The sequence below is a fragment of the Hemitrygon akajei genome, chromosome 2, assembly GCF_048418815.1.
Source record: "Hemitrygon akajei chromosome 2, sHemAka1.3, whole genome shotgun sequence".
NCBI classification, from domain to species: Eukaryota; Metazoa; Chordata; class Chondrichthyes; order Myliobatiformes; family Dasyatidae; genus Hemitrygon; species Hemitrygon akajei.
The window spans coordinates 89738227-89757112 of record NC_133125.1 but is presented as its reverse complement, the minus strand read 5'-3'; the positions used below and the strand labels follow the sequence as shown (position 1 = coordinate 89757112).

The 18886-nt window shown below is 39.5% G+C and overlaps 1 protein-coding gene across 3 annotated transcripts in view; it reads right to left on the bottom strand.

Moving 5' to 3' along the window:
* thsd7ba (thrombospondin, type I, domain containing 7Ba) overlaps positions 1-18886 on the bottom strand; it is a 976604-nt gene that overhangs the window by 362723 nt on the left and 594995 nt on the right. For all 3 annotated transcript variants that reach the window (XM_073025771.1, XM_073025781.1, XM_073025776.1), the window contains exons 11-12: positions 13424-13556; positions 7296-7399 (exon numbers count right to left, since the gene is read on the bottom strand). In XM_073025771.1, the coding sequence (XP_072881872.1) occupies positions 7296-7399; positions 13424-13556 (237 nt within the window). The remainder of the gene's footprint in view (positions 1-7295; positions 7400-13423; positions 13557-18886) is intronic.

Below are 18886 nucleotides of genomic sequence, written 5' to 3'. Positions count from 1 at the left end.
TGTGAATGTAATGTTCTGCTACTGCCAATTTCTCTGGGTAACTCAAATGGATACACCTCCTGTGCTCCTTGATGTGGGTTTCCACCGTGCATCCCATCTGGCCAATATACACTGCTTTGCATTCACAGGGAATCCTGTAAGCACCAGCTGTCCTGAGTTCCAGGTCATCTTTGACCCACATAAGCTGTGCTTTGAGTTTCGTTACGGGCTTGTGGGTGGTACTAATCCTGTATTTCTTCAGGATTGTTGCGATCCTTCCAGAACCTGTGGAAATACAGGGAAGACAGGTGGTAGCAACGGGTTCCTTGCTACTGACTTCATTGGCATAAAACTACTGTGCCACACCAATGGCTTTTGGGACCACCTGGCTAAGGGAGCCATTGAAATAAAACTGGAGCAGAAGAACTTTAACAAAGACTGATGTCCCACTCTAAGTAAGAACTGGAATTCGATTGTAAACAAGGTGGGACAGCGGAAACCTGATTGGATGAAGACTAACCAATCAGGAGGATAGACTACAGTGGTAATAATACCACCAGACTAGACATTCCCAGGCAACATCCCTGATGAAGATGGCAGAGTTCGTCATCGAAACGTCGTTTAAAATTGATACCTGTACCCAGCTGGAAGCCCAAGAACTATTTATTTGTCATATACTCCAGGAAAGCACCAGATCCTTTTTCCTCGAAAAACTCTATAAGATTAGTTAGACATGACCTACCAGGAACAAAGCCAAAATGACTATCCTTAAACAGTCCACATATATCCAAATATTAATATATATGGTCCCTTAGAATATCTTCCTTTAACTTTTCCATAACTAATGTCAGACTTACCAGCCTATAATTCCCTGGTTTATGTTTAGTCTTTCTTAAACAGCGGATCATTGACTATCCTCCAATCCTCTGGTATCTCTCTTGTCGCTAAGGAATAAATAAATCATCTTGCTAAAACAGTCACAATAGATGTGAGGCCCACTTCTGTATTATTTAAAGGGTACCCTGTTCGTGCAAGTAACTGGTACTGGGAACCCGAGTCAAAGATGCCTCTTTCAATAAATGTCTTAACCTGATCCCCATCCAGTTCTATCACTCAATTGCCTTAGTACTCCAGTTCATCACTATATCATTGTCCAATAGCAACATATCCAAACTTCTCAGACCATCAACTTTGCCATTGCTAACTAACCCACAACATTAACTCCTCAGCTTGAACACTCTGCCATTTTCCTGGCCTATCCTCTTTACCAATCCATCTAGATATTATTTTCACTAATGTCTACTCCAAATATTGGTCTTGTTATGAGCCACACGGATCTTCAACCCATTCTAAAGACCTCTGTGAACTTTTCTCACTGTACACCTACATCCTTGGGCTTTGTAAAATATTGAAGTCACCAGTGTTCAGATTTAATTATCATTCAACCATACATAAAAGTAGCCAAATGAAACAGTGTTCCTCCAGGTCCAAGGAACAAAAAACATTACCTACAGCACATAGCATATATGGTTACGTTTTCAGAAAAACATGGAGTCACAAAAAAATAATATAGCCCAAGTGCTTGATTGGCATGACTGTAGGATTGTTGGTAAGTTGTCCTGGTGTAGCTTGTTCTTCAACCAAATGAACAACGGAATCACCGAGCAAACACCAGATGGTAGCCCCCAACCCAAGCATGAATTCCAGCACACTCTACAGAGGCTCTCCAATACTGTCTTTGCATCTCCTCTCTTGGTTGGCTGCAATAGGCAACCCCATGACATGGGCCTAGTCCTCACTTCAGCTGAGGCAGTGGAGCCCCGGACTTGCAGTATTTTACATATGACCCTAATGTGAACCAACATGCTTATGTAGGTATGCATGAAGGCAAATTCCACTGTCTGCTTGTCACGAGGACTATTTCCAGCAGTTTTTGCTTCTCTGTTGAACTTGCCGTCATATTTTACTTTTGTAACTTCACATAGTGCAGTTACCTTTGCTCTGGATCGGAGTGCAGTCTGGAACCATTGAAATGAGCTGGGTGTGTGGAGTTAGTATGTTGGCTGCATTATAATCAACAGACAATCAGGTATTACAATCATTTCAATTCACAATTACATCTAGTTCCAATTAATGCATTTTGGATTCCTATAAAAGTATTATTCTTCCTTGTTTTACTACAAGGACTTAGAATGTTAATGAGTACCCTTGGCATTCAAAAACATTTAAAATGTCATTTAATTAAAACAACCAAAACAAAAATATAAAATTTAAAACAATAAAAGTAATTAATTCAACTCATTTAATTAAAAGACAGCTCAAATAACTCATAGTAACCAATGAGACATTGTTGTAGTTTCACTTAACTTCAGTAGAAGAAGCCTACATCCATTTACCCCATCTATACCACTCATAATTTTGTATATCTCTACCAAATCTCATCTCAATCTTCTAAATTCTAGGGAATGAAGTCTTAGCATTTTCAAATTTTCTTGATAACTCGGGTCCTCAAGTCTCAGCAACACCCTTGTAAACTTTCACTGCACTCTTTCAATCTTAGTTACATCTTTCCTGTAGGTAGGTGACCAACTCCAGTACTCAATACATTGATTTATCAAGGCCAATGTGCCAAAAGCTTTTTTTATGACCCTTCCTACCTATGATGCCACTTTCAAGGAATCATGGACCCGTACAGTATTCCCAGATCCCTCTGTTCTACCACAACCCTCAGTACCCTACAGCTCACGGGCTAAGACTAACTCTGGTTTGTCATCCCAAAGTGCAACACCTCACATTTGTCTGTATTAAATTCCACCTGCAATTTCTCAGTCTATTTTCCAGCTGGTCCAGAAGCTGCTGCAAGCTTTGATAGTCTTCTGTGCTGTTCACTACACCCTCAATCTTGGTGTCATCTGTAAATTTGCTGATTCAGTTAACCACCTTATCATCCAGATCATTAATATAGATGAGAAACCACAATGGACCAGCATGGATCCCTGCAGCACACCACTAGTCAGAGAGGCAACCATCTATAAGCACTCTCTGGCTTCTTCTGCAAAGCCAATGACTAATCCAATTTACTACCTCATCTTGAATGCCAAGTGACTAAACCTTCTTGACCAATTTTGCATGTGGGACCTTGTCAAGGACAACATCTACAGCCTTGCTTTCATCAACATTTCTTGTAACTTAGACACAAGTTACCAAGCAAAGATCCATGTTGGCTATCCCCCAATCAGTCCCTGTCTATCCAACTACTGATATATCTGGTCCCTTAGAATACCTTCCAATAACTAGTGATGTCAGGCTCACCAGTCTATAATTTTCTGGCTTATTGTTAGAGTACTCTCAAACAATGGAAAACATCATGCATCCTCCAATCCTTAGACGCCTCCTTGACTATAGGCAGAAACCAGAGGTCCATGAGCTAATCCTCTTCGGGAGATCAGAGGTGGAGAGACCCAGCATCTTTAAGTTCCTCTGTGTTATCATTTCCCTTAGGTGTCAGTAACAATGAAAACATGCCAGTGCCTCTACTTTTTTAGAAGTTTGCATAGGTTCAGCATGTCATCTAAATCTTTGGAGAACATCTATAGACATGCAGTGGAGAGGGTATTACTGGTTGCATCGTGGCTCAGTGACACAACACTCTTGAATGGAAAGCCGTACAAACAGTAATGAATACAGCACAGCCTGTTACAGTTAAAGAGCCCACCTCCACTATCACCAGTCTGGCAGAATTAGGCCATTCAGCCCATTGAGTCTGCTCCGCCATTCCATCGTGACTGATCCAGGATCCCACTCAACCTCATACACCTGCCTTCTCAGCATATCCTTTGATGCCCTGACTGATCAGGAAACTATCAACTTCTGCCTTAACTATATGAACAGACTTGGCCTCTACCACAGTCTGGCAGAGCATTTCACGGATTCACTACTCTCTGGCTAAAAAGAATTCCTCGTGACCTTTGTTCTAAAGGGTCACCCCTCAATTGTGAGGCTGTGCCCTCTAGTTCTGGATACCCCTATCATAAGAAACATTCTTTCCACATCCATCCTATCTAGCCCTTTCAACATTCTGTAGGTTTCAATGAGATCCCCCTGTATTCTTCTAAATTCCAGTGAGTACAGGCCTAAAGCTGCCAAACGCTCATCATATGTTAACTCCTTCATTCCAGGAACCATCTTCGTGAACCTCCTCTGGACTCTCTCCAATGACAGCACATCCTTTCTGAGATATGGGACCCAAAACTGTTGACAATACTCTAAGTGCGGCCTGATGAGTGTCTTAAGAAAGCTCAGTTTTATCTCATTGTTTTTATATTCAGTTCCCCTTGAAATAAATGCCAACATTGCATTTGCCTACTTTACCAGACTCAACCTGTAAATTAACCTTCTGTGAGTACTTCACGAGTCTTCTAAGTCCCTTTGCACCTCTGATGTCTGAAACATCTCCCTATATAGATAATAGTTCACACTATTGTTCCTTTTACCAAAATGCATTATCATACATTTCCCAACACTGTATTCCGTTTGCCACTATTTTGCCCATTCTTTCAATTTGTCAGTCTTACTGCAATCACATTGCTTCCTCAGCACTACCTACTGCTCCACCTATCTTTGTATCATCTGCAAACTTTGCCACAAAGCCATCAATTTCATTATCCAAATCATTGACAAACAATGGGAAAAGCAGCAGTCCCAATACTGACCCCTGAGGAACACCATTGGTCACCAGTAGCCAACCAGAAAAGGCCCTTTTTATTCCCACTCCTACCTGTTAGCCAATCCGCTATCCATGCCAGTATCTTTCATGTAACACCATAGGGTTTTATCTTGTTAAGCAGCCTCATGTATGGCACCTTTTCAAACACCTTCTGAAAATCCAAGTAAGTGACATCCACTGTCTCTCCTTTGTCCACCCAGCTTGTTACTTCTTTGAAGACCTCTAACAAATCTGTCCAGCAAGATTTCCCTTTACAGAACCATGCCGACTTTGACTTATTTTATCAATAGTCTCCAAGTACTTTGGAACCTGTACTCGATAATAGACTCCAACACTTTCTCAACCACTGAGCTCAGGCCAACTAACCTACAATTTCCTTTCTTTTGCCTTCCTCCCTTCTTAAAGAGTGGAGTGACATTTGCAATCTTCCAGTCCTCCTTGATCATGCCAGAATCAAGTGATTCTTGAAAGATCATGACTAATGCATCTGTTATCCCTTCAGCAACCTCTCTCAGGACTCTGGGATATATTCATCTGGCCCAGGTGACTTATCCCACCTTAAGACTTCTGAGTTTGCCTAGTAGTTTTTCCTTTGTAATAGCAATGGCACTTACCCTAACCCCTCACACTCACAGACCTGCTAGTGTCTTCCACAGTGAAGACAGCTGTAAAATACCCATTAAGTTAATCTCCTATTTTTTTTGTTGCTCATTCCTACCTCACCAGCATCATTTTCCAGTGGTCCAAAATCAACACTCATCTCCCTTTTACTCTTTATATAACTGAAAAAACTTTTGGTATCCTGCTTTATATTATTGGCTGGTTTGCCCTCATAGTTCATCTTTTCCCTTCTTATAGCATTAGTTGCCTTTTGTTAGATTTTAAAAACTTTCCAATCATCCAACTTCCCACTCACTTTTGCTACCTTGTATGCCCTTTCCTTGGCTTTTATGCAGTCCTTAACTTCCTTTGTCAGCCTCAGTTGCCTACCCCTGCCACTTGAGAACTTCTTCCTCTGTGGGACATATCTATTCTGTGCCTTGTGAACTATTCCCGGAAACTTCAGCTGTTTCTGCACTGCCATCATTCCTACCAAACTAGAATTTCAATCCTCCAATCCATCTGGGCAAGCTCCTCTCTCATGCCTCTGTAATTCCCTTTATTCAACTGCAATGCTGATATATGTGATTTATGTTTCTCCTTCTCAAATTGCAGTATGAATTCAATCATATTATGATCACTGCCTCCTAAGGGTTCCTTTACATTAAGCTCCCTAATATGACCTGGGTTATTACACAACACCCAGTCTAAGATAGCCTTTCCTTGAGTAGGCTCAAGCATAAGTTACTTTAAGAAGCCATCTCATAGGCATTCAACAAATTCCCTCTCTTGCGATCCAACACCAATCTGTTTTTCCATATCCCCTTGCATATTGAAGTCCCCATTAGAATTATGTCACTACCCTTACTACATGCCTTTTCCAGCTTCCTTTGCAATCTCTACCCCATATATTAACTACTATTTGGAGGCCTATATATGATTCTCATAATAGTTTCTTACCTTTTCAATTTCTAACTCCACCCACAAAGCTTCAACATTCTGATCCTATGTCACCTCTTTCTATATTTGTAATTCCATCTTGTACCAACAGAGTCACACCACCACCTATGCCTTCCTACCTGCCCTTTCAATACAAAGTATATCCTTCGATTTTATGCTCCCAGCTATGGCCTTCTTTCAGCCACGACTCAGTGATGCCCACAATGTCATAATTGACCAATATTTAGTTGTGCCACAAGTTTGTCCACCTTATTCCGTATGCTACGCACATTTAAATACAGCACCTTCAGTCCTGCATTCTTCGGCCTTTTGAATTTTGCTTCGGTTGTACAATTTAACTCTTTGCTCTGTCTGCATTTGTACCCAGTCACTGGCTTATCCTTCCTTACATTCATGTTACATCCATCACCTACAAATGTTTGTAGTTGTAATCTTGCTGGCTCATCCTCAGCTCTATCACTCTGGTTCCATCAAGCTCTTTTCGCACTGCTGTCATCAGGAAGGAGATGGATACAGAAGACTCAAGACCCATGCCACACGTTTCAGAAACAGGTATCACCTCTCACCTACAAGATTCTTGAGCCAGAAAGGATAACCGCTCAATTTCACTCACCCCAACACTGAACAGTTCCCCCAACCTATGGATTCACGTTCAAGGACTCTTTATCTCATTGCTTATTTATTATTTTTTGTATTTACACAGTTTATTTTCTTTTGCATATTGATTGTCCATCTTGTTGTGTGCGGTCTTTCATTGATTATATTGTGCTTCTTGGCATTTACTGTGAATGCCAGCAAGAAAATGAATCTCAGAGTTGTACATGGTGACATGTATGTACTTTGATAATAAGTTCTGTTTAAACTTTGAAAGTTTTGCACTGCACCATCATGCATATGATAATAATAAACCAATTACCAATTATGAATTAATAGGATGCTGGGTCTCCAACATCTTCCGATTGGACAATTAGTATGAACTTCGGGGTCTCGTGTATGTGCCAGTGGCACAACATTTACAACAGAAACTTACCCCTGGACTGCAAACCAGAACCACACGCCTCTGTTGCTCCAATCGTTCTCTGTCTGACATAATCTGGAGCCAAACTACAGTGATGCCATTTGTGTGTTTTCCATCTAAAGTTAAATAAACAAAGTGGTAATAATCTTTTCAAAATGGTCAAATCAGTTTAAGAGGAAACTACTTTAAGTTCATCAGTGAAATCTACACATTATTTTATTTTATTTAGTTATATAGCACAGAGTAGGCCCTTCCAGCCCTTTGAGCCAAGCTGTGCAACTCCGGACAAACCTGATTAACCCTGACCTAATTACAGGACAATTCACCATGTCCAATTAACCTAACCCATACAAACTTGGACTGTGAGGGAAACCCGAGCACCTGGGGAAAACCCATGCATTACACGGGGAGGATGTACACAGACTCCTAGCAGTATGCCTTCGGATTTGAACTCCAGACTCCGGAACATCCCGAGATACCAAATAGGAAAAATGCCTAACTCATGCCATGGCATTGATGAGGACAGGCGACCACAGACACAAGGCCTGATCGGAAGATTGACTTACTAAGGGCTAATAAGTCTGTAGTTCATATGAAAGTTAGTTATGATGAGAATCCTTTGATTTGTGGTCACCTAAGAGAACATCACAGAACTGAGGAGATAGCTCCTCCATGCAGTAGACAGTCCTCTGGCCTCCTGTCACATACCATAGAAGTCCACCTAATCGGTAACATATGAATGGTGGAATCTGGGAGGGAGTTGATAAGAACATGGTCAGAATGACATAGGATTAATGTAAATAATGGCTTGTTGGTCATTGCAGACTTAGTGAATCAAAGAACATGACTGTTGTGTAATATGACTTTGTGACTTAATAACATTTGATTTCTTAAATTCTCCGCTTATTTTAAAATTTTAGCATATTCATTAAATACTCACTATATTGTTAAGGTGAACTGCCAAACTACAAGGAAAGTTGGTATATCACTAAAGACATTCACAAATTTCTGCAGATGTACCATGGAGAGCATTCTAACTAATTGCATCCCTGTCTAGTCTGGATGAGCCACCACACAGGATCATAAGAACTTGCAGAAAATTGTAAGCTCAGTCAGCTCCATCATGGGTACTGGGCTCACCAACACTCAGGACACCTTCAATAGGTGACACCTCTAAAAGGCGGCATCCATCATTAAGGACCCTTATCATCCAGACCATGCCCTCTTCTCATTGCTACCATCAAAGTGGGGGCTGGGAAAGGTACAGGAGTCTGAAGACACACACTCAATGTTTCAGGAACAGCCATTTCCCACTATGCCATCAGATTTCTGAAAGGATAATGAATCTCTCAACACTACTTCACTATTTTCTTTCCCTCTCTTTTTGCACTAATTTAGTTTATTTTTACATATACTAATTGTAATTTATAGTTATATATATTATGTATTGTAACGTATTGCTGAGCAAAACAACAAATTTCATGACATATGCCAGTGGCATTAAGCCTGATTCTGATAATGAGAGAGACTGGGAACAGTTGTCTACGTGGAATGGGGCAGCAAGGTAGTGTAGCAGTTTGCGTAATGCTTTACAGCACCAGGTGCAAGATCAGGATTCGATTCCTACAGCTCGCTGTAAGCATTTTGTACATTAACCTCATGACTGCGTGGGTGTCCTCCAGGTGCTCCGGTTTCCTTCCACATTCCAAAAGACACACAGTTGTGTTTTGAGAGCTGTTGTCACCAAAAGCATGGCCACACTTGTGTTCTGCCCAGTACAACCCTTGCTGATTTGATCTGATGAAAATGACACATTTCACTGAATGCTTTGATGTACATGTGACAATTAAAGGTAATCTTTATTCTTTAGAACATTTTACAGAAGAAATGCAAGGACAGACAGAGTACTAAATGTAGCAATGATAGGTATAAGTAAAGAAAGTGATTTTGGTATGTCACTATATGGCCCAAGAATAATCCCCACTTGCTATAGGTGTGTGGAACACATGGTAATAGATGTACGTTTGCACTTCAATTCGAATTAATAGTCACATATCCCGTAATAAAGGAAGAGAAACCGAGAAAGTCTAGGTATCAGGGAAAACACAAAATACTTGAGACTTGAGAAGTGAGAAAAAAGAAGATACGACAAGGGAACAGAAAGATGCAGTGTCCAGATATGTTTATAAACCTTAAGACCAGAGGAGTTTCAATGATAAACTATTGCTTTGTTATATATAATTTTGCTTATCATAGAGAATTCTAATACATTTTAACTTTATGCAAAAGTTTGTTTAAAAAGACCTAAACATCAAAAATATTTTTGATGGAGCAACACTTTTGATACATATCACCAATATGCAATTCATAAATACTAGGACACAATGTGGACCAGTATCTACAATGATTTTCAATCTACAAATACATTAATAATATAGATGAAGGCTCCAAATGTATTGTAGCAAGATACAAAGAGCCTGCAAAGGGATGTAATGACTGCAGAAGTGGGTTAATGGAATATAATGTGAGAACCTATAAGATTCTCTACTTTGAAAAGAAGGGAGTTCGAGGGGAAATAGTAAGAGTTATATCCTCTTTTCAATCAGGTAAAGCTCTGGGACCTGATGGTTTTACAGTAGAATTTTTTAAGATGTTTATGGATATTCTTACACCTCATCTATGCCTTTTTTAAACTGAATCTATATCTTCTGGGACCCTCCCAAAAACTTTATATGAGGCATCAATTTCATTAATTTCTAAAAAAAAGGAAAAGATTTATTTGAATGTGCCTCTTACAGATCAATTTCTTTATTAAATGTTGATTCAAAAATTTGTTCTAAGATTGTGGCTAACAGGCTTGAGAACAGTTTACCTGAGGTTATTTATAAGGGTCAAACTGGATTTATTAAGAATAGATACTCATATTTAATATGCGGAGACTACTGAATATCATTCATTCCTCTCCATGTAAAGAATTTGAATATGCTGTTTCTCTTGATGCAGAGAAAGCCTTTGATAGGGTAGAATGGCCTTACTTTTTCAGGTTTTAGAAAGAATTAATTTTAGTCCATGCTTCATTTCTTGGATTAAAGTGATTTATTAAGCCCCTTTAGCAGCAGTTATAACTAATAATAAAAAATCTTCTTGTTTTAGGTTATATAGAAGTACCCGACAGGGTTGCCCTCTCAGTCCGCTGCTATTTAACTTAGCTTTAGAACCTCTCGCTATTGCTCTTCGGGACTTCAATGAGATTTTGGGTATTAAGAGAGGAAATAAAGTGTATAAGGTATTGTTGTATGCAGATGACTTGTTAGTTTATATTTCAGATCCCAAGAAAACGATTCCTGCTTTGTTATCTATATTTTCTGAATTTAGTAGATTTTCTGGATATAAATTAAATTTGCATAAAAGTGAGTTTTTCCTATTAACAATTATTTTGATCAATATGATCAATTTCCTTTTAGTATTGCTAAAAATAACTTTAATGATCTCGGTATTAAAATTACCAAAAATGTTAACGTCCTGTATAAATATAAGTTTCTTCTATTAATTGAGTATATGCAGCAAGTAATTTCTAAATGGTCTTCTATGACATTATCATTAATTGGCCATATTAACGCTATTAAAATGATAGTATTACCAAAGTTTTTATATGTATTCCAAGCAATCCCCTCTTTTGTACCTAAACTGTTTTTTGATAGAATTTTATCTTTTATTTGAAATAATAAAAATCCTAGATTGAGTAAACTTTTATTGCAGCAATTTAAAAAGTGTGGTAGTATGGCTTTGCCAAACTTTAGATTTTACTACTGGGCAATTAACATTCGCTATATCGCTTTTTGGATTCTTTTTTCAGATATACATGATTGTCCCTTATGGATGGATTTGGAGAAAAGCTCAGTGAAGGGGTATTCTTTGGCTTCTTTATTGGGAGCTCCTCTTCCTTTTTTGCTTTCTATGATCAGTAGTCGAGATTTTAATCCTATTATTAAACATACATTAAGAATTTGGTTTCAATTTTGTAGATCCTTTGATTTTAATAACTTTGTTCTTTCTAGTAAAATCTACCTTTTTTTTTAAATTTTCAATTTTCGATCAGACCTTTTCAATTTGGAAAACCAAAGGAATAGCAACTTTTTTAGATTTGTTCTTGGGTAATTGTGTAATGTCTTTCACTCAGTTGGCAGATTAATATGACCTATCTAATGTGCACTTCTTTAGATATTTACAGAATAGGAATTTTCTACGTAATTTACTGCAAGATTTTCCTTTGGCTTATTCACCCAATATTATTGATCCTCTTTTTCAGATCAAACCATTTCAAAAAGGGTTGATAGCTATAATTTATAAATGGTTATGGAACTTGCATATGTTACCTAATGATAAAATTAAAGCTGTGTGGGAACTGGAGTTTCGAAAGTCACTTTCAGATAATCAATGGGATAAATTTTTTTATTTGGTAAATACTTCTTCTATTTGTGCCCGTCACTCCTTGATACAGTTCAAGGTAGTGCATCAGGTGCATATGTCCAAGGACATATTAGCCCTTATTTTTTCTAATATTAATCCTATTTGTGATAGATGTAATATTGAGGTGGCTACTTTAACACATATGTTCTGGTCTTGCATCAAGTTAGATAATATTTGGAAAGAAGTCTTCAAAACTTTGTCAAAGGTTCTGAATTTGGTTCTACAATGGAATTTATTTACAGCAATTTTTGAGATCATTCCATCGGAAGCAGGAGTTATTTCGGCTTCTGCTCAACGGACGATAGCTTTTACAGCTTTCTTGGCCAGGAGAGCCATTTTGCTTAAATGGAAGGACTCTAATCCACCTACTGTTATTCATTGGCTTACCTCCATTAGGTCCTGTTTACGTTTAGAGAAAATAAGAAGTCGGACATTAGATACATCCTCTAAATTTGAGGAAACTTGGTGACCTTTTATTCAATATTTTCATAGGCTCTGACCTATGGCCCTTCCAGTTATCTTTTTGAAGTTTTGGATTTGATCAGGGAGTTTTTCTTTGGTTTTTTTTTTGGTTTTCACTCTCAGTTTGAACTGCCCAGCTCTTTTTTTTCTTTTTTTTTTTTGTTTTTTTGGGGGGTTGGGTTTTTTCTTTCTGTTTATGTCAACTACAAAATGTTTTGTTCTTTTTTTTCTTTTTATGGATAAGAGGAGAATCAATTACCCTTCTTTTCATTATATACTATTAGATTAATACTTTGTTTGATCTTGATAATGTTATTTTTTCTTTTATTCGAACTGTTACTGATATAGATATTTGTGATAATTCTCCTCTTGTTTATATATAATATATATGTACTTCTTTATTTAACTAATAAAAAGATTGATAAAGAAAGAAAAGAAGAAAGTTAAACGTCTTATGGTATACTGGCCTTTCTTGCCAAGATAGGGCATCGTTGATGCAACTTTATAGGTTGCTGATGAGTGCTGTTCATAATTTTCATCTCTGAAGCTAAAGAAATATATCACTGGATTGGAGGCAACACAGAGAAGGTTCACTTGATTGATCTTGGGAAAACGAGGCTGACTTACGGAAAGAGATTCAACAGTTTGAGTCAATACTCATTGAGTTCAGAAGAAGGAGAAATGGACACATATTATATTCTGAAGACGATTGATAAGGTAGATTCTAAGTTGGTGTTCCTCCTAGTGGGAGTATTGGAAACTACTCACTATCATCTCAGACAAATGATCAAACCTTATGATGGGGAAGTATTTCTTCCCTCAGAGTTGTGACCATAGGAATTCTCTAACCCAAAGAATATGTTCAAGGCAAAGAATGAAAAACATTTCACCTGCTAGAGAGTTATGGGAGAGAGTAATACAAGTGGTATTTACACTCAGATTAGATCAAACGAAAAAGCTTTAGAGGATGATTGTCCTAGTCCCAGTCTTGTTTCCTACAGTTTAATGTTCCTGAGGTTTCTGCTACAAGGAAATTGTGGACAGAGCACACTGAAGCGTCAATAGACTTTGCCAGGAGTTTGGTCAATAACCTACTTTATTCTGTGCTTATGTTTTGAGATCAAGATCCCTTAGTCATCCTTTCCAATAATGGCATGTGCTACAGGTGAATGAAGTGTATCTCGAAGTTTTGCCTGAGTTATTTTTACCTATAGATTGGACAAACAGAGAGTGGTTCACATTCTCTTTCTTCATACAATGTATCTGGACACTCCTGCCCTTGATTGTCGGGCTTCTGGATGATAATTCTGTAGCGAGACTGCTTAGCATTAGAAGAATTGCCTGAAAAAAAAGTATTGGAAAAATGGTCAGATGGTTTGCTACTGATGAACTTGAGAAATAAAAGAAAGTAGAAACATTAATCTATAGTTATAAAACAGGGCATATTTTAGTTATACTTTCTAATCTACAACCACTCACTCCCTTCCACCTATATGCAGCTTTCTCCACCTCCACACAGAGACACGAGATCAGATCATAGAAACATAGAAAATAGGTGCAGGGGTAGGCCATTCGGCCCTTCGAGTCTGCACCGCCATTCAGTATGATCATGGCTGATCATCCAACTCAAAACCCTGTACCTGTTTTCTCTCCATACACCCTGATACCTTTAGCCACAAGGGCCATATCTAACTTCCTCTTAAATATAGACAATGAACTGGCCTCAACTGTTTCCTGTGGCAGAGAATTCCACAGATTCACCACTCTCTGTGTGAAGAAGTTTTTCCTCATCTCGGTCCTAAAAGGCTTCCCCTTTATCCTTGAACTGTGACCCCTCGTTCTGGACTTCCCCAACATCGGAAACAATCTTCCTGCATCTAGCCTGTCCAATCCCTTTAGAATTTTATACGTTTCAATAAGATCCCCCCTCAGTCTTCGAAATTCCAGTGAGTATAAGCCTAGTTGATCCAGTCTTTCTTCATATGAAAGTCCTGCCATCCCAGGAATCAATCTGCTGAACCTTCTCTGTACTCCCTCTATGGCAAGAATGTCTTTCCTCAGATTAGGGGACCAAAACTGCACACAATATTCTAGGCGCGGTCTCACCAAGGCCTTGTACAACTGCAGTAGAACCTCCCTGCTCCTGTATTCAAACCCTTTTGCTATGAATGCCAACATACCATTTGCCTTTTTCACCACCTGCTGTACCTGCATGCCCACCTTCAATGACTGGTGTACAATGACACCCAGGTCTCGTTGCATCTCCCCTTTTCCTAATCGGCCACCGTTCAGATAATAATCTGTTTTCCTGTTCTTGCCACCAAAGTGGATAACCTCACATTTATCCACATTAAATTGCATCTGCCATGAATTTGTCCACTCACCTAACCTATCCAAGTCACCTTGCATCCTCTTAGCAACCTCCTCACAGCTAACACCGCCGCCCAGCTTTGTGTCATCCGCAAACTTGGAGATGCTGCATTTAATTCCCTTGTCTAAATCATTAATATATATTGTAAACAACTAGGGTCGCAGCACTGAGCCTTACGGTACCCCACTAGTCACTGCCTGCCATTCTGAAAAGGTCCCGTTTACTCCCATTCTTTGCTTCCTGTCTGCCAACCAATTCTCCATCTACATCAATATCATACCCCCAATACCATATGCTTTAAGTTTGCACACTAATCTCCTGTGTGGGACCTTGTCAAAAGCCTTTTGAAAATCTAAATATACCACATCCACTGGCTCTCCCCCATCCATTCTACTAGTTACATCTTCAAAAAATTCTATAAGATTCGTCAGATATGATTTTCCTTTCACAAATTCATGCTGACTTTGTCCAATGATTTCACCTCTTTCCAAATGTGCTGTTATCACATCTTTGATAACTGACTCTAGCATTTTCCCCACCACCGATGTCAGGCTAACCAGTCTATAATTCCCCAGTTTTTCTCTCCCTCCTTTTTTAAAAAGTGGGGTTACATTAGCCACCCTCCAATCCTCAGGAACTAATCCAGAATCTAAGGAGTATTGAAAAATTATCACTAATGCATCCACTATTTCTTGGGCTACTTCCTTAAGCACTCTGGGATGCAGACCATCTGGCCCTGGGGATTTATCTGCCTTTAATCCCTTCAATTTACCTAACACCACTTCCCTACTAACATGTATTTCCCTCAGTTCCTCCATCTCACTAGACCCTCGGTCCCTTACTATTTCCAGAAGATTATTTATGTCCTCCTTAGTGAAGACAGAACCAAAGTAGTTATTCAATTGGTCTGCCATGTCTTTGTTCCCTATGATCAATTCACCTGTTTCTGACTGTAAAGGACCTACATTTGTCTTGACCAATCTTTTTCTTTTCACATATCTATAAAAGCTTTTACAGTCAGTTTTTATGTTCCCTGCCAGCTTTCTCTCATAATCTTTTTTCCCTTTCCTAATTAAGCCCTTTGTCTTCCTCTGCTGGTCTCTGAATTTCTCCGAGTCCTCAGGTGTGCCGCTTTTTTTTGCTAATTTATATGTTTCTTCTTTGGACGATACTATCCCTAATTTCCCTTGTCAGCCACGGGTGCACTACCTTCCCTGGTTTATTCTTTTGCCAAACTGAGATGAACAATTGTAGTTCATCCATGCGATCTTTAAATGCTTGCCATTGCATATCCACCGTCAACCCTTTAAGTATCATTTGCCAGTCTATCTTAGCTAATTCACGTCTCATACCTTCAAAGTTACCCTTCTTTAAGTTCAGAACCTTTGTCACTCTCCATCTTAATGAAGAATTCCACCATATTATGGTCACTCTTACCCAAGGGGCCTTGCACGACAAGATTGCTAACTAACCCTTCCTCATTTCTCAATACCCAATCTAGAATGGCCTGCTCTCTAGTTGGTTCCTCGACATGTTGGTTCAGAAAACCATCCCACATACATTCCAAGAAATCCTCTTCCTCAGCACCCTTACCAATTTGGTTCACCCAATCTATATGTAGACTGAAGTCACCCAGTATAACTACTGTTCCTTTATTGCACGCATTTCTAATTTCCTGTTTAATGCCATCCCCAACCTCACTACTACTATTAGGTGGCCTGTACACAACTCCCACCAGCGTTTTCTGCCCCTTAGTGTTATGCAGCTCTACTCATAACGATTCCACATCCTCCAGGCTAATGTCCTTCCTTTCTATTGCGTTAATCTCCTCTCTAATCAGCAATGCTACCCCACCTCCTTTTCTTTCCTGTCTATCCCTCTTGAATATTGAATATCCCTGGATGTTGAGCTCCCATCCTTGGTCACCCTGGAGCCATGTCTCTGTGATCCCAACTATATCATATTCATTAATAACTATCTGCACATTCAATTCATCCACCTTGTTACGAATGCTCCTCGCATTGACACACAAAGCCTTCAGGCTTGTTTTTACAACACTTAGCCCTTATACAATTATGTTGAAAAGTGGCCCTTTTTGCTTTTTGCCCTGGATTTGCCTGCCTGCCACTTTTACTTTTCACCTTACTACTTTTTGCTTCTACCCTCATTTTACACCCCTCTGTCTCTCTGCACTTGATCACATTAGTTTAAAGCCTCCTGAACGGTAGTAGCAAATGCTCCCCCTAGGACATTGGTTCCAGTCCAGCCCAGGTGCAGACCGTCCTGTATATATCAGTCTCACCTCCCCCAGAACTGGTTCCAATGCCCCAGAAATTTGAATCCCTCCCCCTTGCACCATTTTTCAAGCCATGTATTCATCTGAAATATCCTCCTATTTCTACTCTGATTAGCACGTGGCACTGGTAGTAATCCAGAGATTATTACCTTTGTGGTCCTACTTTTTAGTTTATCTCCTAACTCCCTAAATTCACCTTGTAGGATCTCATCCTGTTTTTTACCTATGTTGTTAGTACCTATGTGCACCACGACCACTGGCTGTTCACCCTCCCATTCCAGAATGTCCTGCAGCCACTCAGAGACATCCTTGACCCTTGCACTAGGGAGGCAACATACCATCCTGGAGTCTCTTTTGTGGCTGCAGAAATGCCTATCTATTCCCCTTACAATTGAATCCCCTATCACTATAGCTCTCCCGCTCCTTTTCTTTCCCTCCTGTGCCGCAGAGCCACCCATGGTGCAATGAACTCGGCTGCTGCTGCCTTCCCCTGATAAGATATCTCCCCCAACAGTATCCAAAACAGTATATCTGTTTAGGAGGGAGATGACCTCAGGGGACTCCTGCACTACCTGCCTACTGCTATGCTGTCTAGTGGCCACCCCTTCCCTTTCTGCCTGTGTAGCCTTTACCTGCGGTGTGGCCAACTCACTGAACGTGCTATTCACGACTTTCTCAGCATTGCGGATGCTCCAGTATGAATCCAATCACAGCTCCAGATGCTCAGATCCTTATACAAAAATGCTGGACAGCCAATATAAACCCTAATGTCCATTACTTTTGCGTATCAATAAGCACGTGCACTGATCCCAGAACAATGCAAATTGAGTTTGCTGCTCTCTACCAGGAGCTAGCACTTTCCAACTTCCCAACTGTTTCTCATTGACAGAACTCAGCATAGTGGGGTGGGAGGCAGTGGGGAGTGAAAAAAAAATCATAAATCTCATCAAACAATTTGTTCCTAGTGCCTTTGGTACACAAAAGTGCTATGTTACACCATTAATAAAGCACATAGGCGATTAAATTGTTAATGTATCATTATACGTTGCTGCAGTGTGGATACTATTGGCTGGTTTAATGTTGACTGCCCTGAGGACTGCAGCAACATTCTATGCACAAGGTTCCAGAGGAAAGTTGTGTGAAAAAAACTTTAAAATGCTGCTTCACACTGAAAAGCTTTTATTTGTCTGTAAAATAAGTGTCTCACCAGATAATTTGATTTTCTGACTTTTGTCGAGTATCTCCACTGAGAGGGTTACTGAGATGTGGTATAAGAAGTGCTGGAGGGTGGAATAATAATGTCTTTCCATGAGTTCGAGTCAGTCATCATCCTTCCCAACTGAGATGACGTGATCAATTACATACATCAAGATGGTGCACAATAGAACAAAGAGTTACTTGATGCTCTGTATTTCCAGCATGTCTGAACAATATTTCCGTGTACTGTGAGCCAGACCTGAACCAGATGTAGAAATATTGTAATGGGCACCATTATCTTTGCAGAGCAAAACACAGCAGATTGATTAAAGGCCCTGTAAATCCCTAACTAGTGAGGAATAGAACTGAAGAAAGTCTGTTGACCAGTATCAGGGAAACCTGATGTCAAAGTATATTTGTAAACTTTATAAAATACTGGTTAGACTGCACTTGGGATACTGTGTGTGTTTCCGGTTATAACACTACAGGAAGGATGTAGTCGCCCTGGAGTGAGGTCAGTTGCACAAGGATGTTGCTTGGATTGGAGGACTTCAGATAGTCTGGGTGTGTTTGCCCAAGGATGACCTGATAGAACAAAATAAGAACAATAAGAAACATAAGTAGACTAAATAATCAAAATCTTCTTTCCCATGGTAGAAATATTGAAAAAAAGAGGGCATTGACTTAAGGTTGGAAGAAGGTGGGAGGAAGAAGTTTCAAAGGAAGTATATTTTTTATGTAAAGTGTGGTTGATATCCGGAATGTACTTTTAGAGAGGATGGCAGAGTCTATGTTTAAGAAGCATTT